This window comes from Hyla sarda, chromosome 1 (genome assembly GCF_029499605.1).
Source record: "Hyla sarda isolate aHylSar1 chromosome 1, aHylSar1.hap1, whole genome shotgun sequence".
NCBI lineage: Eukaryota > Metazoa > Chordata > Amphibia > Anura > Hylidae > Hyla > Hyla sarda.
Window position 1 is genome coordinate 545,680,484 of NC_079189.1, and position 26,926 is coordinate 545,707,409.

General features: G+C 40.3%; 1 protein-coding gene across 8 annotated transcripts in view; it reads left to right on the top strand.

The window, feature by feature from the left end:
- The window catches only part of MAST4 (microtubule associated serine/threonine kinase family member 4), a 632,006-nt gene that overhangs the window by 380,705 nt on the left and 224,375 nt on the right, over positions 1-26,926 (top strand). For 5 of the 8 annotated variants that reach the window (XM_056541556.1, XM_056541558.1, XM_056541565.1 and 2 more), the window contains one exon: positions 15,368-15,399. In XM_056541556.1, the coding sequence (XP_056397531.1) occupies positions 15,368-15,399 (32 nt within the window). Of the gene's footprint in view, positions 1-4,166; positions 4,188-15,367; positions 15,400-26,926 lie in introns of all 8 variants that reach the window. The other 3 variants (XM_056541555.1, XM_056541557.1, XM_056541560.1) reach the window with 1 other exon arrangement.

Below are 26,926 nucleotides of genomic sequence, written 5' to 3' on the forward strand. Positions count from 1 at the left end.
TGCTTTATCCTAAACATGTCCCCCAAACCCCCTCCCCCTCCAAATAAAAAAAAAATAAAAAATGCAGGTACTAGGAAACAGCAGTTTTGGAGTTAAAAGACGGCCATTCACATACATATAGATGCCTTAGGATTCTCCTCCCCATCTTGGGGTTGTGTGTCTTACCCCACATGAACCATGAAGAACAAAACTTCCCCTCTTTGCATTAATTTCAATGAAAGTTAAAACCTGGCAAACGACAACTATCGTAATATGTGCAATTTTTTAAGATGGGGTTACTCATAGCAAGAAATCTGATAACTATTTGTATATGTTAAAGAAAACCTGTGGGAAATGAGAGCTAGAATCTGATTGATATAGGCAGCTCCCCCACCCATAAAGCTTTATATTTATTCTCTACGACCTACTATTTATCATATTTACAATGTTGGGCTGCTGGCATGAAGTGCCTTAGAAAATCCACGTAGGTGCCACAAAGTACGGCGTTAAGAGGAAATAAAACGATAATGTGTAGTCTATGGAATTATGGTTTCCAAGGCGCACAGTTTACGCCAGTGGTCTCAAATTGTGGCCCTCCAGATATTTCAAAGCTTCAACTCCCAGCATGCCCGGACAGCCGTTGGCTGTCCGGGCATGCTGGGAGTTAAAGTTTTGCAACATCTGGAGGGCGACAGTTTGAGACCACTGCTTTCCGCACTGATTTATGACATGCAACCTTTGCACAGATTTGCACAACAACCGCTCCAGCTGAGACCAGACACTGACAGCTGCTCGAGCCTGTATGAAAGGTGCACTCCATATAAGCTCCACACACTAGTGCTCCAGGCAGGTGGAAAAACACAGAAGTTTGCACATGTTTATAAATGACCCCCGATGTGTGCATTGACAGCAGCTTTTTCATATACTTCATATCTATTTTACTGTAGTCTTTTCATTATAATTTTACAACATTTTATCATTTTGCAGCTTAGCCTCAGAAACCAATAAATGTCACGTTTCAGTATTTGGACGTTTGTTTAACACAATTTGTGCAGGGATAAAATAGCCACTGCTATGCAGTATGTACACACATACAAGGTATTAAATGGGCACTGTCAGATACAAAAACGTTTTATATGTTGTACATCTTGGCAAAACATTAAACTTTGTGATATACTTCATAAGAACATTTTATTTCCTTTTAATAGATGTCATGGCTTATAAAATCATGGCTTTGTCCAAGCTGAAGCACAAGCATGGACAAAGTCCAGTAAGTGAGAGTGGGCTAGCACTCCTCTGTGCTCTCTCCTGTCTGATAGGACCCCTCTGTGCTCTCTCCTGTCTGATAGGACTCCTCTGTGCTCTCTCCTGTCTGATAGCACTCCTCTGTGCTCTCTCCTGTCTGATAGCACTCCTCTGTGCTCTCTCCTGTCTAATAGCACTCCTCTGTGCTCTCTCCTGTCTGATAAGACCCCTCTGTGCTCTCTCCTGTCTGATAGGACTCCCCTGTGCTCTCTCCTGTCTGATAGCACTCCTCTGTGCTCTCTCCTGTCTGATAGCACTCCTCTTTGCTATCTCCTGTCTGATAGCACTCCTCTGTCTGATAGGACAAGAGAGAGCACATAAGAGTGCTATCAGATAATAGAGAGCACAGAGGAGTATTATCAGACAGGGAAGAACACAGAGGAGTGCTATGGGACAGGACAGAGCACAGAGGAGTGCTATCAGACTGGAGAGAGCACAGAGGAGTGCTATCAGACAGGAGAGAGCACAGAGGAGTACTATCAGACAGGAGAGAGCACAGAGGAGTACTATCAGACAGGAGAGAGCACAGAGGAGTGCTATCAGACAGGAGAGAGCACAGAGGAGTACTATCAGACAGGAGAGAGCACAGAGGAGTACTATCAGACAGGAGAGAGCACAGAGGAGTGCTAGCCCATCCTCACTCACTTGACTTTGTCCATGCCTGTGCTTCAGCTTGGATAAAGCCATGATTTTATAAGCCATGATTTCTATAAAAAGGAAATAACATTTTCCTATGAAGTATATAAGAAAGGTTAATGTTTTGCCAAGATGTACAACATATAAAACGTTTCTGAATCTGACAATGCCCATTTAAGTATTGGAACTAAAGCGTTGTGTGTATATTGTATTGTCTGTCTACATAAACTTTAAGGGGGAGTTCTGGCTGGATATCTTTTTTCTTAATGGTCAGATGCTCTTTGGGTCCTGCTCCAATCTTTACATACAGGAAATAGCTGCTCCGCCAATTCTTGGCTTAGGTGGGTCACTACTCCAGCCATTGGGTAGCTGAACAGGCATTGATCCCAGTGGACAATCCCTTTTAAGATTAAACATATTGGAGTACAGTGGTCTCTGTTGTGAGAGTTTGGATAGGGTTCAATACATCAGAGGGCCATCAATCTTGCTACAGAAAAGAGTGTACCCATGTTATATAGATCATTATATTTACATCAAAAGTCTTAAAATTTGGTGCAGCCCCACCAGATATGAGTATATGTTTCTTCACAGGTCTCATATGAAAATACAGGGACAGTGCCATAAATAGCCGGTCATGGCATCTATACCACTTAGTCGAAAGTTGTCACTTCCTGGGCACATGTAACAGAGGATTCATTGGACTATTTTGTGTAAGGTCTTAATTTTTTAATGTCAAGGATAAATGGATCAGATTATAGAGTGAGAGAAGAATCCTATTCAAGAATGATCGCATCATTGAGAAGATTTATAGGCCAAGCTGAGAATGGATGAAGAATCCAAATTTGATGCTACATCCCATTTTGAACAAGCATAATAATTAGAGATGAGCGAATTTACAGTAAATTCGATTTGTCACAAACTTCTCGGCTCGGCAGTTGATGACTTATCCTGCATAAATTAGTTCAGCCTTCAGGTGCTCCGGTGGGCTGGAAAAGGTGGATACATTCCTAGGAAAGAGTCTCCTAGGACTGTATCCACCTTTTCCAGCCCACGGGAGCACCTGAAAGCTGAACTAATTTTTGCTGGATAAGTCATCAACTGCCGAGCCGAGAAGTTCGTGACGAATCGAATTTACTGTAAATTCGCTCATCTCTAATAATAATGACTCAATTGTGAAAAATGTTTGCTAGACCATGGGTCTCATGACCTAAACTGAAAGTGACATAGGGATCTATGATGATGATTCAGTTCAGGTTAATAGACCCACTGTCCTTCTAGAACTGGAAATGGGTATTGTAAAAGTGCAGAATTCTTTGATAAAATTAACTACAATTGTCACATACAATGAAGAAAATCATCTTGTTCTTCTTGTCTGATCCATGTATTCCTTGTAGTTCATGTATAGTATTTTCTTTTTATTTTTTTTACCTGTTTCTCAAAGGAGATATATCCAAAGGATAGGGGATTAGTTTTAGATTGCAGGGGGTCCGACTGCTGGAGCACCCCACAATCTCCTGCAAGGAACCCCGGCTGTACCCCCGGCAGCCGACATGCCAACTCCCCCCCCCCCCCCCCCCCCCCAACCCCCCAGACGATCTGTTTAGTCTACTATTTAGATTATACCTCTAAGTTTCTTATATTTTGTTATTTTATTGGTTCATTTGAAATTTATTACAGAAGCAAATCTCAACTTTTAACCATGTGAAAAACATGTTGGATTTCAATTTAGTAACCTCATAATTTAATCTGCGAAGCAGCAGAAGGAACAGGCTTGAATATGAAAATGTCAGGTTAATGTTGACATATTTCACAAGATGTTTTCCAGCAAATTGATCTTTTAGCCACCAGTGTCACAAAGTGCAGAGGAATCACTCAGATCCGTTTCACTGAAAAATGACTGTGTATCATGGATAAACGTTACAATCAATAATCCAAGGATGTCTGCAAACAGAACTGAAATATATTGCTTTGTTTGTTATTTAACTATGTGAAGTTTATGTAATGTTGGAGAATTTATGTAGCTTATATGGCCTTCTAGGCTCGCTGCTTATTTATGACCATCTATGTTGTTGCTTGTAGTGTTCAGTGCTGCCTAATCGGACTACACAGGAATCATCAGAAAGTGAAGGATATACAATGTTATTGAATAATATTTACTATATGATTAAAATTCTCATAAGTGAAATGTAATAATGTCTGGCATAATTCACTATGCTTTATTCCCTTGTTTTTAAAATTGGTACTAGCCGGATCCTGGACGAATACAGGTAAGGAGAAAACTATTCTTAGTTATTCAAGGTAATCGTTCTTCTATTCACACGTACAGTATTCTGCGCAGATTTGATGCGCAGGATTTCAAGTCATTCAGTTTACATTGAAATCTGCAGCAGAAAATCCTGTGCATCAAATCTGTGCAGAATACTGTACGTGTGAATAGACCATTAAGGAGAATTTTTTTCCCCCTGAAACATCCCTTAATTTAAGTAAATTGAGCCATCCTTTCTTTTTTAAGGTTTTTATTTGGGTTCTCCTGAACTTTGACATTGATGGTCAGACCTCAGGATAGATGTTCTGGGAGGTGGTGGTGGTGGTGGAGGTGGTGGTGGAGGGGGGTCACTCATATGGTAATTTGAATATTACAATGAATGTTTCTGTCATAGAAATTGACATATACTATACAGCTGGTCTTCTGAACAACAATCCGTTGTCTGTATTACTTTAAAAGTTGTCAATATGAACAATATGAGAGTATGATTTAAAAAAAAACTTTATTTAAAAAGACAACGCGTTTCAATCCTAGATTAGGTTTTAAATACAGCATACGATTATTTGTATACAAGTAGTCAATATGAAAAAAGACAGTGTACAAGTCAGAGTTTATGTGGTGATCGCGTGCCAATCTCAAGTTCATTACATGTTTCCCAAAAGGAATCCCATACATACAAGAAAAAACATAACTAATTAAAGGGGTATTCCAGGAAAAAAACTTTTTTTTATATATCAACTGGCTCCAGAAACAGATTTGTATATTACTTCTGTTAAAAAATCTTAATCCTTTCAATAATTATCAGCTACTGAAGTTGAGTTGTTTTCTGTCTGGCAACAGTGCTCTCTGCTGACATCTCTGCTTGTCTCGGGAACTGCACAGAGTAGAAGAGGTTTGCTATGGGGATTTGCTTCTAAACTGGGCGGTTCCCGTGACACGTGTCATCAGAGAGCACTTAGACAGAAAAAAACAACTCAATTTCATCAGCTCATAAGTACTGAAAGGATATATAAAAAAAAAAGTTTTTTTCCTGGATAACCCCTTTAATGTTCATACAGTGATAATGTGAATTGTATAGAGAACATATTGTTACATTTATTATACATCTTGAAGGATGACGTTTCTCTGTATTTTTATTGACAACTCTTTATGCAGTATTTCTGACCTGATGAAGTGTAGAGTATCTAGGTCTAAAACATGATGTATTTTTGAATAACATGTCTTTTCATGTAAACATGTTCAGCCTCTATTTTCATATTGACAACTTTTTAAAGTAATACAAATGGGTTTGTCACTCAGAAGATCAGCGCCAGCTGCAACTGTCCATTATTACGAAAGAAACCTATTTCTATTACCTGCAAGCTGCTCTGTCAGGTACAGACAATTTTAGAGGCTAGCCATGGTGCCACTGTACATAATGATGGTGGGATCTTTCCATGTGCTGATTATGGTGCCAGAGGTCGTACCTTTAGTGTAGTCAGTGGGTAGCAAGATTTGCAGCTGATTTTGCTATCCGTTGACTTTAAAGGGGTACTTTGGAACAAACTGTTCTGAATGCTGGAGCCAGCGCTGGGAGCTCATGATGTCATAACCCCGCCCCCTCATGATGTCTTGCCCTGCCCCCTCAATGCAAGTCTATGGGAGGGGGTGTGACAGCCATCACGCCCCCTACCATAGACTTGCATTGAGGGGGCGGGGCGTGATAACATGAGGGGGTGGGGATAGGATGTCACAAGCTCCCGGCCCCGGCTCCAGCGTTTGGAACAGTTTGTTCCAAACGCTGAGCAGCGGAGTACGCCTTTAATGGGTATGGAAATATGCAGCAGTAAATACACAGCAAAATATAAGTAAGACATGCATAGCCTATCATGGGGATATTGTATAAAAGTACCCCTGTAGTGTTGTTTTTTATTTTTTATTTTTTTGTACAGCCTTGCTCAAGTTTGAGGGGTACTCTGACATACCTCCTTTGATTTGCTGATTTCAACTGTACACTCAATTTTGGACACAAAAAGGTCTTTGTGACCAAAGATTGCGATGTCACCCTGTGTCTTTCATGTTGCATCATGACATAGTAAGACAAATGGGGTCACACTGCGACATACAAGTGGTCATAAACAAGAACGGAAAGGGATTTTGTGTGTATTTTAGTGACTGCTGGGTGCGACCTTATTTGCTTTTCTTAGCCAGGACCTAGTACAACTCATTCAAGGCAACACAATTCAACTCCTGTCAAAGCCAAAATTGCTGTATAGCCCCAGCCTAATAATTTTATTGTTTCAATGGACACCTGACAGCCGGACTGGACTTATTTGTCAGTGTTGTTAAACTAGAGTGACTTCTCCGATATGGTGCATCTTGTTTATGTAGGGCAAATGAAAAAAATATTAGCTTTTTCTCACCATTTTTCTTAAGGTTATATGGGTTCATTGGAGACCCCATGGGTGCTCACCCAAATTAATTAATAGCAAAGCCTCCTATTTATGTCAGTGTTATGGGAGCTAAGGATATATCATTATACATACATTGACAGAAGAGGACAACTTAATAACTTTACAGATATTTTTTTTCCCGAGGGATCTGTAAAAGGCTTGCTTTTGTGTTATTCCTAGCACGGGGCATGAGAATCTGCGTAATGCCCCACTAAGGCCATGCACTACACATAACACAGGAAAGACTAGATAATCAGACCATTATTTTCCAGTCTTTAAAGTAATAACTCCACCTAAAGCGAATCATTATTTGTCTTCTATCTTGTCATTTAGTTTATTTTTTACATCTAAAATTATGCTGTGTTCATTGTGTATGTTGGCATACCATCAGAATGGTATGTCAACTTATACAGCAGCATACCTGCATCAGGTCCATTGAGGTCAATGAACTGAACTCAGTCTACTAGAGACTACATTTGGCCCATTTCTAAGCATTAACTATTTAGCATCACTTCCATGTACACATTTCAGTCCTGTAAAATAACAGTATACACTCAGGAAGGTACATACCGTATATACTAGAGTATAAGCCGACCCGAATATAAACCGAGGCCCCTAATTTCACCCCAAAAACCCAGGAAAAGTTATTGACTCGACTATAAGCCTAGGGTGGGAAATACATCATCGCCTCCTGTCATCATCCCCCCTTCATCATCACCGCCTGTCATCATCCCCCCCTTCATCATTACCCTGTCATCACCCCCCTTCATCATCACTGCCTGTCATCATCCCCCCTTCATCATTACCCTGTCATCATCCCCCTTCATCATCCCCCTATCATCATCCCACACCCCCCTTCATCATCACTGCCTGTCATCATCCCACACCCCCCCTTCATCATCACCGCCTGTCATCATCCCCCCCTTCATCATCACCGCCTGTCATCATCCCCCCTTCATCATTACCCTGTCATCATCCCCCTGTCATCATCCCCCTGTCATCATCCCACACACCCCCTTCATCATCACCATCTGTCATCATCCCAACCCTCCCCTTCATCATCACCGCCTGTCAATGTCACAGTGGTCTTCAACCTGGGGACCTCCAGATGTTTCAAAACTACAACTCCCAGCATGCCCGGGCATGCTGGGAGTTGTAGTTTTGAAACATCTGGAGGTCCGCAGGTTGAAGACCACTGCGGCCTTCGTCGCTTATACTCGAGTATATACGGTAAATGTAGTCATGAAATCAATAGACCCCAGCCCAAGAACACTGCAGTCACCATACCACTTTGCCAAACACATGTATGTTTATAGAGCACATACAATGCATTTGGAAAGTTTTCAGACCTTTTTATTTATTTTTTACATTTTATGTTGTGGCCTTGTGCTTAAAAAAAAAAATATATATATATATATATATTTCTCCCATGATTCCGCATTCAGTTCCACATAATGAACAGAATTCTAGAAATTTCTACAAAGTTATTAATTAAGAAGAAAGAACTAAAGTTTCACATTGACATAAGTATCAAGGGAAATGGGAGCCTTCATTTTTAAAGGGGTACTCCGCCCCTAGACATCTTATCCCCTATCCATAGGGGATAAGATGTCTAGGGGTGGAGTACCCCTTTAAGTGTCATAGCAAAGGGTCTGAATACTTATGTACATGTAAGATGTCAGTATTTCCCTTTTAATACATTTGCAAAAAAATCTTATGGTGTGTTGACATGCTAGTAACTAGCAGCGGGAAATCCAGTACGAGTTACACTACCATTTATTTGAACGGGTCCTCTGGCAAACTGCAAATCTGACACTATTACGGACTGTCTGTGGACCCATTTAAAAGAATGGTAGCATAACTCACTGTAACTTGCTGCTAGTTACTAGAATGTCAGTAAAGGAGGTCCCGGCACTCACCAAAGCGTCAAGCAAATAGTATTTATTGCATATCCTCAAGACAGGACGCATTTCTGCAGAGCATATACCTCTGCAGATTATTGCATATCCTGTCTTGAGGATATGCAATAAATACTATTTGCTTGACGCTTTGGTGAGTGCCGGGACCTCCTTTACTACTATGCATTAACACGCCACGAGCACCACCAATCGCAGCTGTGCCGTCCATACTCTTTCCAGTTACTAGCATGTCGACGCACCCTTATTCTGTTTTCGCATTTTCATTATGGGGTATTGAGTGCAGAACGCAAGGGGAAAACATGATTTTTGTTTAGCCAAGTACAAGTTGTAAACTCTATTTGCTGATAAGAACTGAGACACCGTTGGATAGGTGTTAGAGTAGAGAAGTGGACAATTCCTGGGGCTGATGGCGGTTGACAAAATTTGAATTGTACACCAGACTTTGCCACTTGAGCATTTCGCCTCACAGGGAGGTGATTCTATAAGTTTGGCAACCACCATCGGCTCCAGGAAAGCTACAGTTTGCTTTTATACCCTAACATGTGTCTAATGGTGTCTGTAGATCTTAGCACCTTGTATGCTGTGGTCCTGTGATGCTACAAAACACCGGGGATACCCCCATTTAATAATTGTATTGAATCAAGAACACATATTAAATTCTATGGTGTGTTTTAATTGCGATTTCCTTATGTAATGTACATTGGGGCACAGATTCTCGTGTGCATCAGATGTTGTGGAAAAGTAGATTATTATGCTTGAATTGAAGATGCATCATCTATTGCTCTCGTGGTATATTAGTCTGAACCAGTGGCTTCTGGAAGCAATCTATTCCCCTCTCCTACACATATTGGCTCGGCCAAGCTAAGCATACATTTAAATGGTGGAGGGGGTGTTGTGAAGGAATTAAAGGCACAAATGCATTTGTACAACTGTTGGCAACTCTGTTCTATCAATGATACTTTCCACATGCTGATAAAAGAAAATTTTATCCTGGATGTAGATTTAATAAAATATATTTTCTATGGTCTGTAGCTAAACATACAAGAATAATTATATGTGCTTGGAGCTTAATTTTAGTTTCCTTTTTATTTTAGATTTATTATATTTAACAAAGTTGTTGTTCCCCTTTATTTATTATACATTGCTACATGAATAACATAGGAAAATATAAATGTACTGTACTTTTAGCACTTAACCTTTGCACTAATTTAGGAAGATAGAAGTTATACACTCACCATATTGTCTTTAACCCCTTCAGGACGGAGCCCATTTTGGCCTTAAGGACCGGAGCGTTTTTTGCACATCTGACCACTGTCACTTTAAACATTAATAACTCTGGAATGCTTTTAGTTATCATTCTGATTCCGAGATTGTTTTTTCGTGACATATTCTAATTTAACATAGTGGTAAATTTTTGTCGATACTTGCATCCTTTCTTGGTGAAAAATCCGTAAATTTGATGAAAAATTTGAAAATTTTACATTTTTCTAAATTCTACATTTTTGTAAGGAAAATGGATATTATGAATAAATTTTTTTTGGTTCACATATACAATATGTCTACTTTATGTTTGCATCATAAAATTGACGTGTTTTTACTTTTGGAAGACACCAGAGGGCTTCAACGGTCAGCAGCAATTTTCCGATTTTTCACAAAATTTTCAAACTCAGTATTTTTCAGGGACCAGTTCAGGTTTGAAGTGGATTTGAAGGGTCTTCATATTAGAAATACCCCATAAATGACCCCATTATAAAAACTACACCCCCCAAAGTATTCAAAATGACATTCAGTCAGCGTTTTAACCCTTTAGGTGTTTCACACGAATAGCAGCAAAGTGAAGGAGAAAATTCACAATCTTCATTTTTTACACTTACATGTTCTTGTAGACCCAATTTTTGAATTTTTACAAGGGGTAAAAGGACAAAATTTTTACTTCTATTTGTAGCCCAATTTCTCTCGAGTAAGCACATACCTCATATGTCTATGTAAAGTGTTCGGCGGGCGCAGTAGAGGGCTCAGAAGGGAAGGAGCGACAAGGGGATTTTGGAGAGTACGTTTTTCTGAAATGGTTTTTGGGGGGCATGTTACCTTTAGGAAGCCCTTATGGTGCCAGAACAGCAAAAAAAAACACATGGCATACCATTTTGGAAACTAGACCCCTCGGGGAATGTAACATGGGATAAAGTGAACCTTAATACCCCACAGGTGTTTCACGACTTTTGCAAATGTAAAAAAAAATAATAATTTTTACCTAAAATGCTTGTTTTCCCCAAAATTTTTTATTTTTAAAAAGGGTAATAGCAGAAAATACCCCTAAGAATTTGAAGCCCAATTTCTTCCGATTCAGAAAACACCCCATATGGGGGTGAAAAGTGCTCTGCTGGCGCACTACAGGTCTCGGAAGAGAAGGAGTCACATTTGGCTTTTTGAAAGCAAATTTTGCTCTGGGGGCATGCCGCATTTAGGAAGCCCCTATGGTGCCAGGACAGCAAAAAAAAAAAACACATGGCATACCATTTTGGAAACTAGACCCCTCGGGGAACCTAACAAGGGGTTAAGTGAACCTTTATACCCCACAGGTGTTTCACGACTTTTGCATATGTAAAAAAAAAAATTATTTTTTTACCTAAAATGCTTGTTTTCCCAAAAATTTTACATTTTCAAAAAGGGTAAAAGCAGAAAATACCCCCCAAAATTTGTAACCCAATTTCTCCCGAGTACGGCGATACCCCATATGTGACCCTAAACTGTTGCCTTGAAATACGACAGGGCTCCAAAGTGAGAGCGCCATGCGCATTTGAGGCCTAAATTAGGGACTTGCATAGGGGTGGACATAGGGGAATTCTACGCCAGTGATTCACAAACAGGGTGCCTCCAGCTGTTGCAAAACTCCCAGCATGCCTGGACAGTCAACGGCTGTCCGACAATACTGGGAGTTGTTTTGCAACAGCTGGAGGCTCCTTTCTGGAAACAGTGGCGTACCAGACGTTTTTCATTTTTATTGGGGAGGGGAGGGGGGCTGTATAGGGGTATGTGTATACGTAGTGTTTTTTACTTTTTATTTTATTTTTTGTTTTAGTGTAGTGTTTTTAGGGTACAGTCGCACGGGCGGGGGTTCACAGTAGTTTCTCGCTGGCAATTTGAGCTGCAGCAGAAAGTTTGCGGCAGCTCAAACTTGCAGCCAGATACTTACTGTAATCCTCCGCCCATGTGAGTGTACCCTGTACGTTCACATTGGGGGGGGGGGACATCCAGCTGTTGCATAACTACAACTCCCAGCATGCCCGTTGGCTGTCGGTGACTGCTGAGAGTTGCAGTTTTGCAACAACTGTAGGCACACTGGTTATGTATCACTGAGTTAGTGACCTAACTCAGTGTTTCACAACCAGTGTGCTTCCAGCTGTTGCAAAACTACAACTCCCAGCATGTACGGTGCATGGTATACGGTGACTGCTGAGAGTTGTAGTTTGCAACAGCTGGAGGCACACCGGTCGTGAAACACTGAGTTAGGTAAAAAAAAACTCTGAGTTTCACAACCAGTGTGCCTTCAGCTGTTGCAAAACTACAACTCTCAGCAGTCACCGACAGCCAACGGGCATGCTGGGAGTTGTAGTTATGCAACCAGCAGATGCACCACTACAACTCCCAGCATGCACTTTAGCTGTTTGTGCAAGCTGGGAGTTGTAGTTATACAACAGCTGAAGGTACACTTTTCCATAGAAAGAATGTGCCTCCAGCTGTTGCAAAACCATAAGTCCCAGCATGCCCATAAGGGAATGCTGGGAGTTGTGGTGGTCTGCCTCCTGCTGTTGCATAACTACAGCTCCCAGCATGCCCTTTTTGCATGCTGGGAGCTGTTGCTAAGCAACAGCAGGAGGCTGTCACTCGCCTCCAACGATCCAGACGCTGCAGGTCAGTCCCGCCGCCGCCGCTGCTCCTGGGGCCCCGATCCCAACATTAACGCCGGGGATCGGGGTCCCCAGCACCCGGGGTGCATGTCCCGCACCCGCTCACGTCCTCCAGAAGAGGGGCGGAGCGGGTGCGGGAGTGACACCCGCAGCAGGCGCCCTGATTGGTCGGCCGGTAATCCGGCCGACGAATCAGGGCGATCGTGAGGTGGCACCAGTGCCACCTCACCCCTGCAGGCTCTGGCTGTTCGGGGCCGTCAGAGACGGCCCCGAACAGCCAGTAATTCCGGGTCATCGGGTCACTGGAGACCCGATTGACCCGGAATCGCCGCAGATCGCTGGACTGAATTGTCCAGCGATCTGCGGCGATCGCCGACATGGGGGGGCATAATGACCCCCCTGGGCGATATGCCGGGATGCCTGCTGAACGATTTCAGCAGGCATCCGGCTCCGGTCCCCAACCGGCTAGCGGTGGGGGCCGGAATTCCCACGGGCGTATGGATACGCCCTCGGTCCTTAAGGACTCGGGATGCAGGGCGTATCCATATGCCCTATGTCCTGAAGAGGTTAAGGGTAGAGTACAGGCAATCTCCAATAATCATTGTGTGTATGTGTGTGTACAGCATAAAACCAGAGAGGAAAGAGTTACAGAGCAGGGCTGCCAGGCTCCCTCCCCAGAGCAGTGGGTCAGAGTGAGGGAGGGGGAGGAGTCATCACAGTGCAGGCATGAGAGGGGCATGCCCCCCTTATCTGGGAAGATGAAAAGGACTGTGGCAGCTGTAATACGCTATTTTTTTTGTGAAAGATCGGTGATTGATACATAAAAATGGCACGTATGTGATCAGGATGAGGTACTTTTTTTTTGGGGGGGGGGAAGGGGGTGATCTGACAGGTATGATTTTAAATAAGCAATTTGAGGCTAATCATTCTCAACCTTTAGCAAAGGGGATCCAAGGTACTTGCTAAAAGGCTAATACGCCATATACCTCATTTACATAATATTTCAAATAAGAATTGAGTTGTAAAACAAAACTTATGGGAGCCTATAGGGTTATACGGCACCTATATATTGTCCAGATTTAGGACCACCATGCAAATAAGTAAGTTGTCAGTTAATCCTGCTCATTTTGTGGGGAACGGATGGCTGTGTATGCAGGCTTCACAACTTTCTCTAGTCCAGTCTATTGAATTTTAGTTGTCCTGTTCTTTTATATTTAAGTAGATACACCACCTTTAGAACAATCTGCCAGTGGCTTACCTTTCCCTGTCCTCAGGGCCATCTTTATTAGTGTTGAGTGGCATAGGCCATATTCGAATTCGCGAATATATCTTCAAATATTCATCATATATTCGCTAAATTTGCATATTTGTAATATTCGTGTTTTATTTTCTCATATGCGAAAAATCGTGTATGCGAAAATTTGCATATGCGAAAATTTGCATATGCGAAAATTAGCATAAGGGAAAATTCGCATATGCGAAAATGCGTACGCCAGTCTCACACAGTAGTATTAGAGCCTTCTTTACACCACACAAGCTGGAAGCAGAGAGGGGTGATCACTGTGATGTATACTGTGGAAAAAAAAATATATATTTGTAATTACGAATATATAGTGCTATATTGGCGAATATTCGCGAATTTCGCATATTCGCGAATAAAATTCGCATTGCGAATATTTGCGAGCAACATTAATGTTTATATGGTAAATGGAATAGATAGCATCAGCTGAACAAACAATAATAGACCACTATTGAAGGTATGTGAGCACCTTTAGGATGGAGCCATAAAAATGATTTTCTCTTTGAATCGTAGTTAAATGTAGCATACTACATCAGATCCCACACTGTGTTGGCGTGTTTTACCAGAAGCAGTGCTACTAGGGGTGAGTGTCTCTAATAGGATGCCACACAGAGATGCCATGTGAGGACACATAGATTACCTACTTCTCAGCTTTAGGAACTTCATGTGCCACCTTATAAGCTTTGTGCAAATTGTGAGTCATCATACAAATATATTAAGGGGTCATTCCCCCAAAAATGTTTATCTAACCAATTTGTCCAGGCTGCATAATAAAACAAAAAAAGCTTTCACTTGCCTACCTTGTAGCCTGGTCTTAGCTGCTGCAACACTTCTTCATATTGCCACATAGCCAATCCCTGGCTGCAACAATGTCCCGCCCCAGTCAGTCATTGGTTTAGCAGCGATGTGACGTGGAGTTCTTAAAATGGACCGAGAGCACTGTGCTCGTGATGTCAGCAGAGAGCTCTGTGTTCCAAAAAGAAAATAATTTCCTCTGTAGTATTCAGCAGCTTGTAAGTACTGGAAGGATTAAGATTTTTTTTAATAGAAGTAATTTACAAATATGTTTAACTTTCTGGCACCAGTTGATAAAAAAAAAAAAATAAAGTTTTCCACCGGAGTACCCCTTTTAAACATTCCTTTTAAATTCGCTCTCTAAATGTATTTTATATCTCTTTTTATTGATTTTATAGGAAGTTAGGTATATAAGAAATGATGTCTCCTTTTTTTGTGTTCTTGCCTTTATTAGTGTTTTGGGGTCCAGTATTGATTAAGTCCACAAAAAAAAAAAAAGCATTTAAACCTAACAAGAGCAACCGTATAAGTTTTCTGGCTTTTGCTGCAGAAGCTAACCTTGGCATGACAACCAACAAGCCGGCTGATCAGTTATCTCGTGTAATGTATGATATAATGTCAAATATATTGTTTTTTTTTAATAAGGTACTGGCAAATTAAAATTTAGATTCTCCCCACCACCTCCATTGTATATCATAAATTTCTAGAAACCAAACTAGAAATTGTGCAACTGAAATATTGTAGGGATGTATATCTCTTTTATTAGCTTTATACAGATGTTGGTGTCTTTCCAGTTTTAACAGAATATGTACTTTGTTCTCTTTCAGAAAGAACTGAGCCTACCAAGACGGGGAAGCCTGTGAGTAAATGAGCTGAATTTGTTGTAATGTCTCCTGTGAAGACTGACATTGAATTCATATTGATGTTTTATTCATGGAGCGGATATTGGCGGCTGAGTTACAAAACACACACTGTATGCAAAGTTCAATATTGCAGCTCCTGTGATTGGTATTTGTCTTACATGTTTTATGGGGACAAAAAAAATCAACATATAGCCGAGCTATTACAAGCAGTAAAGGATGCTCTGCTCTTTCGTTGGATTGTAATTTGTGTTTTATTGATTGGCTTCTGTCCTCTGATTCTCCTTGACAATTAACTAAAGACACATACACCTTCAAACGTGACATATACATTTAGTTCAGCACAAAGACTACATACAGACCTTAGTGATTATTGTATCTCTATCTACAGGGTGGGCCATTTATATGGATACACCTTAATAAAATGGGAATGGTTGGTGATATTAAAGGGGTTATCCAGGAAAAAATGGCTCCAGAAAGTTAAACAGATTTGTAAATTACTTCTATTAAAAAATCTTAATCCTTTCAGTATTTATGAGCTTCTGAAGATAAGGTTGATCTTTTCTGTCTAAGTGCTCTCTGATGACACGTGTCTCAGGAACCGCCCAGTTTAGAAGAGGTTTGCTATGGGGATTTGCTTCTAAACTGGGCGGTTCCCGAGACACGTGTCATCAGAGAGCACTTAGACAGAAAAGAACAACCTTAACTTCAGAAGCTCATAAGTACCGAAAGGATTAAGATTTTTTAAGAGAAGTAATTTACAAATCTGTTTAACTTTCTGGAGCCAGTTGATATATTAAAAAAAGTTTTTTTCCTGGATAACCCCTTTAACTTCCTGTTTGTGGCACATTAGTATATGTGAGGGGGGGGGGGGGGAAACTTTTCAAGATGGGTGGTGACCATGGTGGCCATTTTGAAGTCGGCCATTTTGAATCCAACTTTTGTTTTTTCAATAGTAAGAGGTTCATGTGACACATCAAACTTATTGGGAATTTCACAAGAAAAACAATGATGTGCTTGGTTGTAACGTAACTTTGGTCAGAAACTTGTAAATAACTCATGAAAGAATACTTATAAAATGTGTTCAATGTGCTGACCATTGTGTTGGATTGTCAATGCAACCCTCTTCTCCCACTCTTCACACACTGATAGCAACACCGCAGGAGAAATGCTAGCACAGGCTTCCAGTATCCGTAGTTTCAGGTGCTGTACATCTCGAATCTTCACTGCATAGACAATTCCCTTCAGATGACCCCAAAGATAAAAGTAAGGGGGTCAGATCGGGAGACCTTGGGGGACATTCAACTGGCCCACGACAACCAATCCACTTTCCAGGAAACTGTTCATCAAGAAATGCTAGACCTATAGTCCAATTTTTATCTTGATTTGTTACCCAGATGCTTTTAATGAAGATAAAATAAAGCTTGTGTTTTTATACACATTTATGTGTCTGGAAGTGCTGAGGGATTCCTGCTCCAAGTGAGCAAACCTTTTTTCCATTACCCACCTTTTTTTACGGCAGCAACACCCGGGCAGCACCTGGAACAATCAGGAATCATGGCAGCTACTATCTACATGGAGAGGTGAGCGGATTTTTCCTTACAGCCAAACACAGTGCAGGACATTTGGCATTTGCCAGAGAACACCAAGATTGTCAAATGTGCCACTGGCGCCCTGTGCTCTTCACAGATAAAAGCAGGTTCACACTGAGCAGATGTGACAGACGTGAAAGAGTCTGGACATGCCGTGGAGAACGTTCTGCTGGCTGCAACATCCTCCAGCATGACTGGTTTGGCGGTGGGTCAGTAATAGTGTGGGGTGGCATTTCTTTGGGGGCTGCACAGCCCTCCTTGTGCTTGCCAGAGGTAGTCTGACTGCTATTAGGTACCGAGATGAGATCCTCAGACCCCTTTGGAGACCATATGCTGGTGCGGTTGGCCCTGGGTTCCTCCTAATGCAAGACAATTTTGGACATCATGTGGCTTGAGTGTGTCAGCAGTTCCTGCAAAAGGAAGGCATTGATGCTATGGACTGGCCCGCCCATTTCCCAGACCTAAATCCAATTGAGCACATCTGGAACATCATGTCTCGCTCCATCCAATGCCACGTTGCACCACAGACTGTCCAGGAGTTGGCAGATGCTTTAGTCCAGGTTTGAACCTCATTTTGACTTGTTTTAAGGACATTACATCAGAGTTGGATCAGCCTGTAGTGTGGTTTTCCATTTTGATTTTGAGTGTGACTCCATATCCAGACCTCCATGGGTTTATAAATTTGATTTTCGTTGATATTTTTGTGTGATTTTGTTGTCAGCACATTCAACTATGTAAAGACGAAAGTATTTCATACGATTAGCTCATTCATTCAGATCTAGGATGTGTTATCTTAGTGTTCCCTTTATTTTTTTAAGCAGTGTAGTTCATAAGGTTAAAAAAATAAATCCATTCTGGGCCTCATTTACTAAGCTGAAACTGACCAGTTTTTGTCGGGTTATTTTGGCGCAGAGTGTCTGCGACATGTCTGCGCCAGTCTGCGCCTGGAAAATCTGACAAACCCCACATTGCACTGTGAAAAGCCGAAAAAGGGGTAGGGTCTGTCGCAAAGCAAGCGTGGCCGGTCCAAAAGGGGGAGTGGTTGTACAACCTGACCAATTCACTATTGAATTCACAGAAAATCCTGTGGATAAATGACTGGAAATTTTCACCTAGAAAAAGCTGGTCAGAAAATGTTCCCGACTTTTCCCGATAGTAATTAGAGTGGAATCCTGCAAGTCTGAAACAACATTTTCCACTAGTAAAAACCCTACACTCTTAGTAAATGAGGGCCACTGTGTTGTTCCAGAGGAAGGTAAGAAATCCCCATGAGGCTGATGCCAATTGCCCCACACAAGGGTTGAAAAATTCCTCTCCAACTCCAAATATGGCATCAGAATAAATCCCTGGATCAACGTTCTGTCCCTGTAAATCTAGTATCCATAACCTGTTATTACTCTCCATGAATGTGTCCATGCCTATGTTAAGCTCTCTCTCTGCCAGAGAGTTACATAGTCTCACTGTTCTTACAGTAAAGAACCTCTGTCTATACAAGTATAGTTTATGGTGATCTTTTTTCCAGTCTACTCGATCTTAGGCAAACACAGTGATTAAAAAAGACTCAAAAGGGAATATTGTACCCCTTGTCAAAATGTAAGATAGCTGTCTGTGTTTTGCATGCTTAATACACCATTCACAAGGAGCCGTTTTTGCATTTTCACCAGCACCATTTTTTCCACCCCCCCAAAAAAAAAAAAAAAAAAAAAAAAAACATTTTATCCTGGCAATTTATTTGCTAAATTGTTAGATTTTTTTTTATTTTTTGTTTGTTTTAAGCAGGGAAATTTGATTGCAAAGCTGCTCAAAATGTTAAAATATTGTACACCAATTTCTTCTTCCTTTCCTCCTTCTTCCTCTTCTTGTTCCTCTCCTGCTTGTTGTTGAGCCAAGACTGGCAGCTGTAGTACAGGTACTAAAATGCATCTGTGTTGTGTTTGTGTGAAATCTGCCCCGATAAAGCAACCAAGTGTGCACAAGCAAATAGTCGTAGATGTAAACATGCTATTGCCATATAAGGCTTTGTAACACACATCAATACTGTAGTTGGTTCTTTCTTTACCTTTAGCACAATTTGGTATATTCAGAAAAAGTTTGTACATAAAAGAAAGTAGATTTATTTACAATGTTAATACATTGGCTCTCATTTACTATTGCAAATATTATGTCGGGTTGTGTGCCAGAATTTGCGCCAGAATTGAAAAAACCCGACTAACTCTCAATTTTACTATGAAAACCTGAAAAAGGGGCTTGGTCGTCAGGAAAAGGAGGCATGGTCACCAAAAAGGGAAGTGTTCCCGACATTTTCATAAAAAAACAACATATTTACTAAGGTTTCCACATAAAATGTGGTGGATTTGAGCTGAGGAAAACCAGACAGATCAGAGCATGTGTAAAAAAAGCAAAGTGTAGGGAAACCTTAATAAATACTGTGGAAAATAAATTGTAGGGAATTAAAACCCACAAAGAAACCTACACAACACTCTTAGTAAATCAGGGCCATTAACTTGCTTACTGACCGCTACCATTCACTAAAAACAACTATAAACAAAGGTTATAAAAAAAAAACATTGGAAATATTTAAGTCAACTTCCAACAAACATTTAAATTTCTTGTTCAATTTTTATCACTCTAATTCTCATAGACTTTACCTGAAATCGAAAACCGCTGTAGTCTTCATGTTCAGCATGAATGGTGGAGTACATCAATTTTTGTAATGTCCCCGTAGATGCTGGTTTCCAGATTCCCATTCTTGTGTTCATAGGGGGAAAAAATGTGCCTGATGTCTGTTGTTGCCGAGATTGGTAGTAGGGTATATATTTACATGCTGCAGAAACTTCTGTGACTCCTCTGTTCATCTGGGTGGGGCTTGTAGAAAGAAAATGTACATGCTGCTGAACAGAACTGATTTTAAGTTGTAGAAATGTTAGCATCAAAACTTTGAATATATTTTTACTTTTCTATTGTTATTGTCAGCTTTTTTCCCCCCAACACAACCAAAAGAACACACCTGCAAATAAATAAGCGACCTCTGCTCCCAGCACAACCCACAGCCCTGTTTGCCTTCACAATGTTATTTATGGTTTATTAAAAAAAAAGTGCAGATCGTATACCTACAAATATATCTGATACTACGTTATGTGTCATCCCCCATTTTATTATGTTGATATCACTGATGTGAAATAAATTGTCAGAGAATATGTAATAAGTGATGTACAAATCCTGGAGCTTGGTTATATGGTTCTGGTAATGGATAAATGTGTTTGTGGACATTTCATTGTCCATGGTTTTTATATATTAAGAAATACAGCTGCTGTCATCTTAAAGTCACATTGTGGCGATCATTTTATGACGAGCGTCTGGTGGCAAGAGTAGGATACAGTCTGCTGTACTGTCATAGCATGAGATACAAGCGGCGTCTGAAATTATACCGATGACAAATAGTAGCCTCAATAATATTTGTTCATGACTGTGATAAGCCAAAAGATTGATAACATAATAATTCTTTTCATAGCTGACAAAAGATGATTTATTCCTGTACTGCAGCCATTGTTTTATTTCTAAATCGTTATGACATAAAGAATTCATAAAGCGATTTTTTTTTTACTGCAATATGTTGGAATAATTATTTTTATATCACATGATATTTATTTGATAAAAAGACTATCGTGATCAGGAGACTTATTTGCTGGAAGTCCCATTCAAGTCTATGAGACTTCTGGCTTTAGGCTATTTTCACACAGTATATTTTGAGGCTCAAAAATTTGCTTGTTTTAGAAGAAGAATGAGCCTGTCAAAAATAGGAGAAAGAAATCTGCCAAAAATATGTAAATAAAATATGCCAAAACATTTTTTTTTTTTACGGCTTTAATAATTATAGCTAAAAAGCGCATACAAAACTAAGTACATATAAACTGTCAATTTGGAATACAATTGGAGTAAAACAGATGTATTTTGAAACATTGGACATTGTACGCCTAAAAACACACTCCGAAAAAACTTTAGCCTTCGGATCGGCTGTCTAATGCGTATGGGGACCACCTAACTTTCTGTTGATGAAACATGTCTAGCAGCAACTTCTTCACTTCTACCTACTGTAGTAAACATAACAAATAGGTGTGTATAAGAGGGTGAAGAGAAATGTTGAATGTTTATGGACACTTATATAATAGCAAAGGAGAATCCTGAAAAGATTCTCGACTCCTAGTAACAAAGAGGATGGGACCTACCAGGAGTGGGCCACTTCTTTACATGGGCTCCATAGTCTGCTTCTATGGTATGTATACCTTTTTTATAAAAAATATTTAAAAAAAACACTATAATTATACATTCCTTGGTCCAATCATGTATTCACCAATTTTTAGCAATATCGACAATGACCTTGTTTTTCCATTTTGCAATCTTATGGTAGAACGTGTAAAACTAAACCATTATTTTGTGTTCTGATGTGATGTTTTTCCTCAGTTGAGTTCAAGTTTTATAAAATGATTAGTAGAACTGGATCCCAGTTTGTCTTTATTACAGTCTGTGGTTGAATGAGCTCTGTTGAGTTTTTTCCTCACTTTAAAAGCTTTGAAATGTTAGTGGGTGAGCAGTCTCTTTAAATTCATGAATTGATTTCTCGCTAACCTTGAACTACATCCCACAACAACTTTCGTCATAAGATTGGTCACCTTGATCTTTAATAAAATGAACTCTAATTTATTACATTTTAATTATTTTTTCCCCTTCTACAATTGGCTGCTAATTGTTAATGAATAATGTCAGTCAACAAACTCTCATGGGTTAAGATGTGTAAAATCAAAGTACATGCAAATTAAGTATTTATTCCATGAACCCAGCAAATATATTAATGTACTAGCTTCATAGCCTTATAATGAGTTTTCAGCAATTTGTTGTGACATTTAAGTTTGTGTATATATTATATTTATCCCCTAAACTGCTCTGACCAGTTTAGGGGATATGGATATGCTGACAGCTGACACGCCCCCTCCCATAGGCTTGCATTGAGGGGGCAGAGGGTGACGTCACACGGGGGCGGAGCCGTGACTTCACAATACTCCGGCCCCGTGATCGGCAGTCATCGGACCCGGAGCATGTTCTGATGGTGACTGGGTGCTGCGTGAAAGATCTCGGGCGTCCCCAGCGGCGGGACCCCCACCATCAGGCATCTTATCCCCTATCCTTTGGAGTACCCCTTTAAGACCAAAACTCCTAGACATAAACATACTGTATAGTGGAGGACCAGACGTATAAGAAAGTTTCAGACCATGTTAAAATTATGGCAAATATCTAAAAGATAAATGAGTCTTTCTATGAAGCTTAGAAGCTTGAAGAATTTTCTGACTTGTTCCAAGACAATACATTTCTAGACGAACTATAAGGTATTGGATATTTAATGTCTCAAGAAAATATCCTAAATAGGTAATAAAATTGTTCTTACATGGCTTTACAGAAAATAACAAATGTATTTTAGTGTCACAGTTTGAGCTGAAGACAGCAGGTGTTCTATAGTAGATCAATCCATTGAATCGTACCCATAAAACCTGCAGAAAAAGACAACCAGAAACTATAAGCAACATCTTATTTTTTATCCTTTCTTAGGATTTGTTGACTTCAAATTGGGTTCACGCTACATATATTGAGTTACAATATGAGAAAGATTATGTATTAAGGGCGAAATGCCCCATAATAAAGTAGTTTAGGAAGATATACTGGTATAGATACATACCATGAACAAACTCTTATCACGTACAACACTGTTATAATAGAGCACCAGAATGCAAAACTTTCATTTGCTAAAGTCTAAAGAATCCTCTGGTATTTACCCCTCAGTTATGAGAGGTGGTGTGGACTGTGTTGCAAGAAGATTCCCAGGTCGCAGCCCCTTGAATAGCCATGACTTGCCAGTGAAATGTTCAGGTACAGAGCCTGGTACATTACAAAGTTAGCGGACACAATATGAAAAGCAAATAGAGACAACAGGAGCATAATCAGCAGTATATAGCCAGGAGACCAGGAATAGCTCTACAAGTACCGGGTGTAGTAACCAGAGGGTTAGATAGGAGCTCTGTCAGAAACAAGGCTGAGAACTGGATACAAATGCATAAGAACAGAGCCAGTAAGGATGTACCTCAGTGACCAGGCAAGTCATAAAAGGAAACCTCCCCTTTAAATATATTGACAGGCCTGATGTCAACATTAGGTATTGTTTGCCCTGACAACTTGATACTGCTATAAAGCCAATCCAGGGCTCTGTGGTTACGACAGGCAGCATCAGAAGAAGGTACAGCAGAAAGACCAAAGCCCTTGGTTGCCTAGCATCTGAGTGATCTGTTGTAATTTGTTTTTTAACTGAAATGTATCACTTTAAAAGTTTATAACAGCAATAAGCGATATGACTATTCTTTTTATATAGAAAGGAAAACTAAAGGGTAAAGTCATCAAAATATTGTTATGTTCAAAGCAAATTCCACAGTTCTTTACAAACCTACACAATGACAAAGCAGAACGTAGAAGAGAAAAGCAAACATAGAAGAGAAAAGCGTGCCTATTAGTGCCTCCGATCTATCAGATGGAAATGGCTACATTCTGCTGAAAATGCCATTTCCCATGTAAATGTACATTGTTTTATACATAATTGTACATACTTCAACAATCTTGCACATACAGTTTCTCTGTTTGCATTTATGTTTATTTAATTGGCTTTATTTTTTTTCTATAGTAAGTATTCGAGATGAGCGAATTTTTGAAAAATTCGATTCAATCCAAATTTATTTGTGGCATATCTATATTTAAAACGGATATTTCTGGCCTATAGAGGCTCAATAGGGGTGTAGGACACTTTGCTGTGTTCTAACATGCATATGGAGTTTACTGGGGTAGTGAAATAATACTGTTATTCAGAATGACATGCAGATTACCGACATTGCTTTTAGAATCACTGCCGCAGAGTGGCACAATGACAGAGCCTGGGGGTGGCATCAGTATGAGGAGACCAAATAGTGGCTGAATGACACAGCGTGAAGATGTTGGCAGCATGAGGAGACAATATAGTGGCAGAATGACACATCCTGGAGTTGGCAGCAGCATGAGTAGACACTAGGACTTCGCAATCCCTAAGATTAAAAGATGAATTCAGAAATTTAAACCAAAGATTTTGGGTAGCTAGTGCTACCATAACAAATTTTTTATTCCCAGGCCCAGCAGCATCAGTAAACCATATATTGCTTGAATGGCACCGCCTGGAGGTGGCTGACGCAAGAGACCATATAGTGTCTGAATGGCACAGCCTGGAGTTGACAGAAGCATGAGGAGACCATTGGAATTTAAGAATTTTAAATAGAAATTTAAGATTTTTACATTGAAATTGAGGGTTTTGAAATTGAACTCTTAACTCCCAAGTTTTAGTGTCACGGGCCCCGGGTACAAATCACCTAATCTAACAAGGAGTCACATGGCAGCACAATGACAGAGCCTGAAGGTGGCATCAGTAGGAGTGGACCATACAGTGTCTGAATGGCACAGCCTGGAGTTGGCGGCAGATGAGGAGACAATAGGGCCTCATAATTTCTAATAATAAAAGATGAATTTTGAAATTTTCATTGAAGATGTATGGTACCAAGTGCTACCATAAACGTATATAGGTAATGTCCTAGGCCCAGCAGCATCACTAAACCATGTAGTTGCTGAATGACACAGACTGGAGCTGGCTGAAGCATCAGTAAACCATATATTGGATGAATGGCACAGCCTGGAGGTGGCTGAAGAATGAGGAGACCATATAGTGGCTGAATGACACAGCGTGGAGGTGTTGGCAGCATGAGGAGACCATATAGTGTCTGAATGGCACAGACTTGAGTTGGCAGCAGCATGACGAGAACATTGAAATTTATGATTTTAAAATTGATTTTGAAATTGATATTATGGATTTTGTAATTGAAATTTCACTATTCTGCCTGACATACTTATTGTGTATATGAGGAGAGTACAATACGCTTCACTTTGCTAAAAACAGTATTTGTCTAGAACAGCAGCAGGTGTGTACTATTGGCTGTCCTTTCACAGTATATAGACCCTTGACAGTTTAACAGGTACAAAATAGTACACTACTTGGATGTAGGTATGTGGTATGCACTAATGAGGGCAGAAAAATGTGCTACAGTACGCTTACAAATATAAATTTTTACCTGTGTCCCAGATTCCAAAATTCCTTTATAATCAGAAATTGTCAGAATACCACCTGACATTCAAAATAATAAAATGATAGATATGATATCTGAAGAATTGGATCCTTCATTAGATGACAATAAGTATTCTGTGTTCCAGTGACATTAGCTCATCGGAGGAAAAGGAAAACATGATACACCTTAATTCTGCTACTGAATGAATGACTTAAAGCCTACTGGAACTGAGGAACTTCAAAATAGTAAATCTACTACCTGGGATAGTCAGTCAATTTCAACAGCTGGTGGTCAGTATCCACAGTTCCCTGTTTCTGCTAGTCCTTGGCAATATTGCTTTTATTACTGGTCTGGTATCAACATGTCAATAATGCTGGGAGAGTAACTTAAGGATACCCACATGTTTCCTACAATACACAGTCAATATATGGAGACCATGTAGTGGCTGAATGACACAGCCTGGAGGTGGGTGAAGCATGAGGAGACCATTGAAATTTAAGAATTTTAAATAGAAATTTAGGAAAAAGAAGAAACAACGAGGAGCGGGCACACCTATTCCCTCTATGTCCTAATGCACATTTAACATTGCCGGTACACTTACTTCACCGAGGGGAGCTAGGTCCATATTGCTCCCCTCGTGCCGGTTCACAGAGGGGAGCAATACAGACCTAGCTCTCCTCGGTGAAGTTGGTGTACCGGCAATGTTAAATGTGCATTAGAACATAGAGGGAATAGCTGTGCCCGCTCCTCTTTGTTTCTTCTTTTTCCAATTTTTATATCGGGTGGGTTGATCCCACCAGAAAGGAGTGTAGCGGCAACCAGAGAATATCCTTCTTTAAATTGATTTGCGGGATAGTCTTTTTTGGCCGCTCACAAAGTGTAAGTTATATTATCATTTTTGGCACCATTGTTATATATTGGAAGTAAATTGCAGCCGCTCCCCAGTTTTTTTTTTTCCTTATTTGTAATTATTTTCAAATAGAAATGTAAGATTTTGAAATTGAAATTGAGGATTTTGAAATTGAACTTTTAACTCCCAAGTTTTAGTGTCCCAGGCCCGGCGTGTGGGTACAAAGGACCAAATCTAACAAGGAGTGACATGTCACATGGCAGAACCTGGAGGTGGCATCAGTAGGAGGAGACCATATAGTGGCTGAATGGCAGAGCCTGGAGTTGGCGGCAGATGAGGAGACAATAGGGCCTCACAATCTCTAAGAATAAAAGATGAATTTTGAAATTTCTATTGAAGATATATGGTACCTAGTGCTACCATAAACATATATAGGTAATGTCCTAGGCCCAGCAGCATCACTAAAGCATGTAGTTGCTGAATGACAGACAGGAGCAGGTAGCAGCATGAGTACACGAGGGGTTCACAACCCCTAACATTAAAAGGTGAATGTTGAAATCTCTATTGAAGATGCATGTTAACTAGTGCTACCATCCAAAAATGTAAGGCCCAAGTCCAGCAGCATCACTAAACCATGTAGTTGCTGAATGACACAGACAGGAGCAGTCAGTAGCAGTACACAAGAGGGTTTCATAACCCCTAAGATGAAAAGATCAATGTTGAAATCTCAATTAAGCATGTATGTAAGCAAGTGCTAGCATCCAAAAATGTAAGGCCCAAGCCCAGCATCATCAGTAAGCCAAGTAGTTCCTGAAACACACAGTCAGGAGCAGGCATCAGCAGTACACAAGAGGGTTTCATAACCCCTTAGATTGAAAGATCAATGTTGAAATCTCTATTGAAG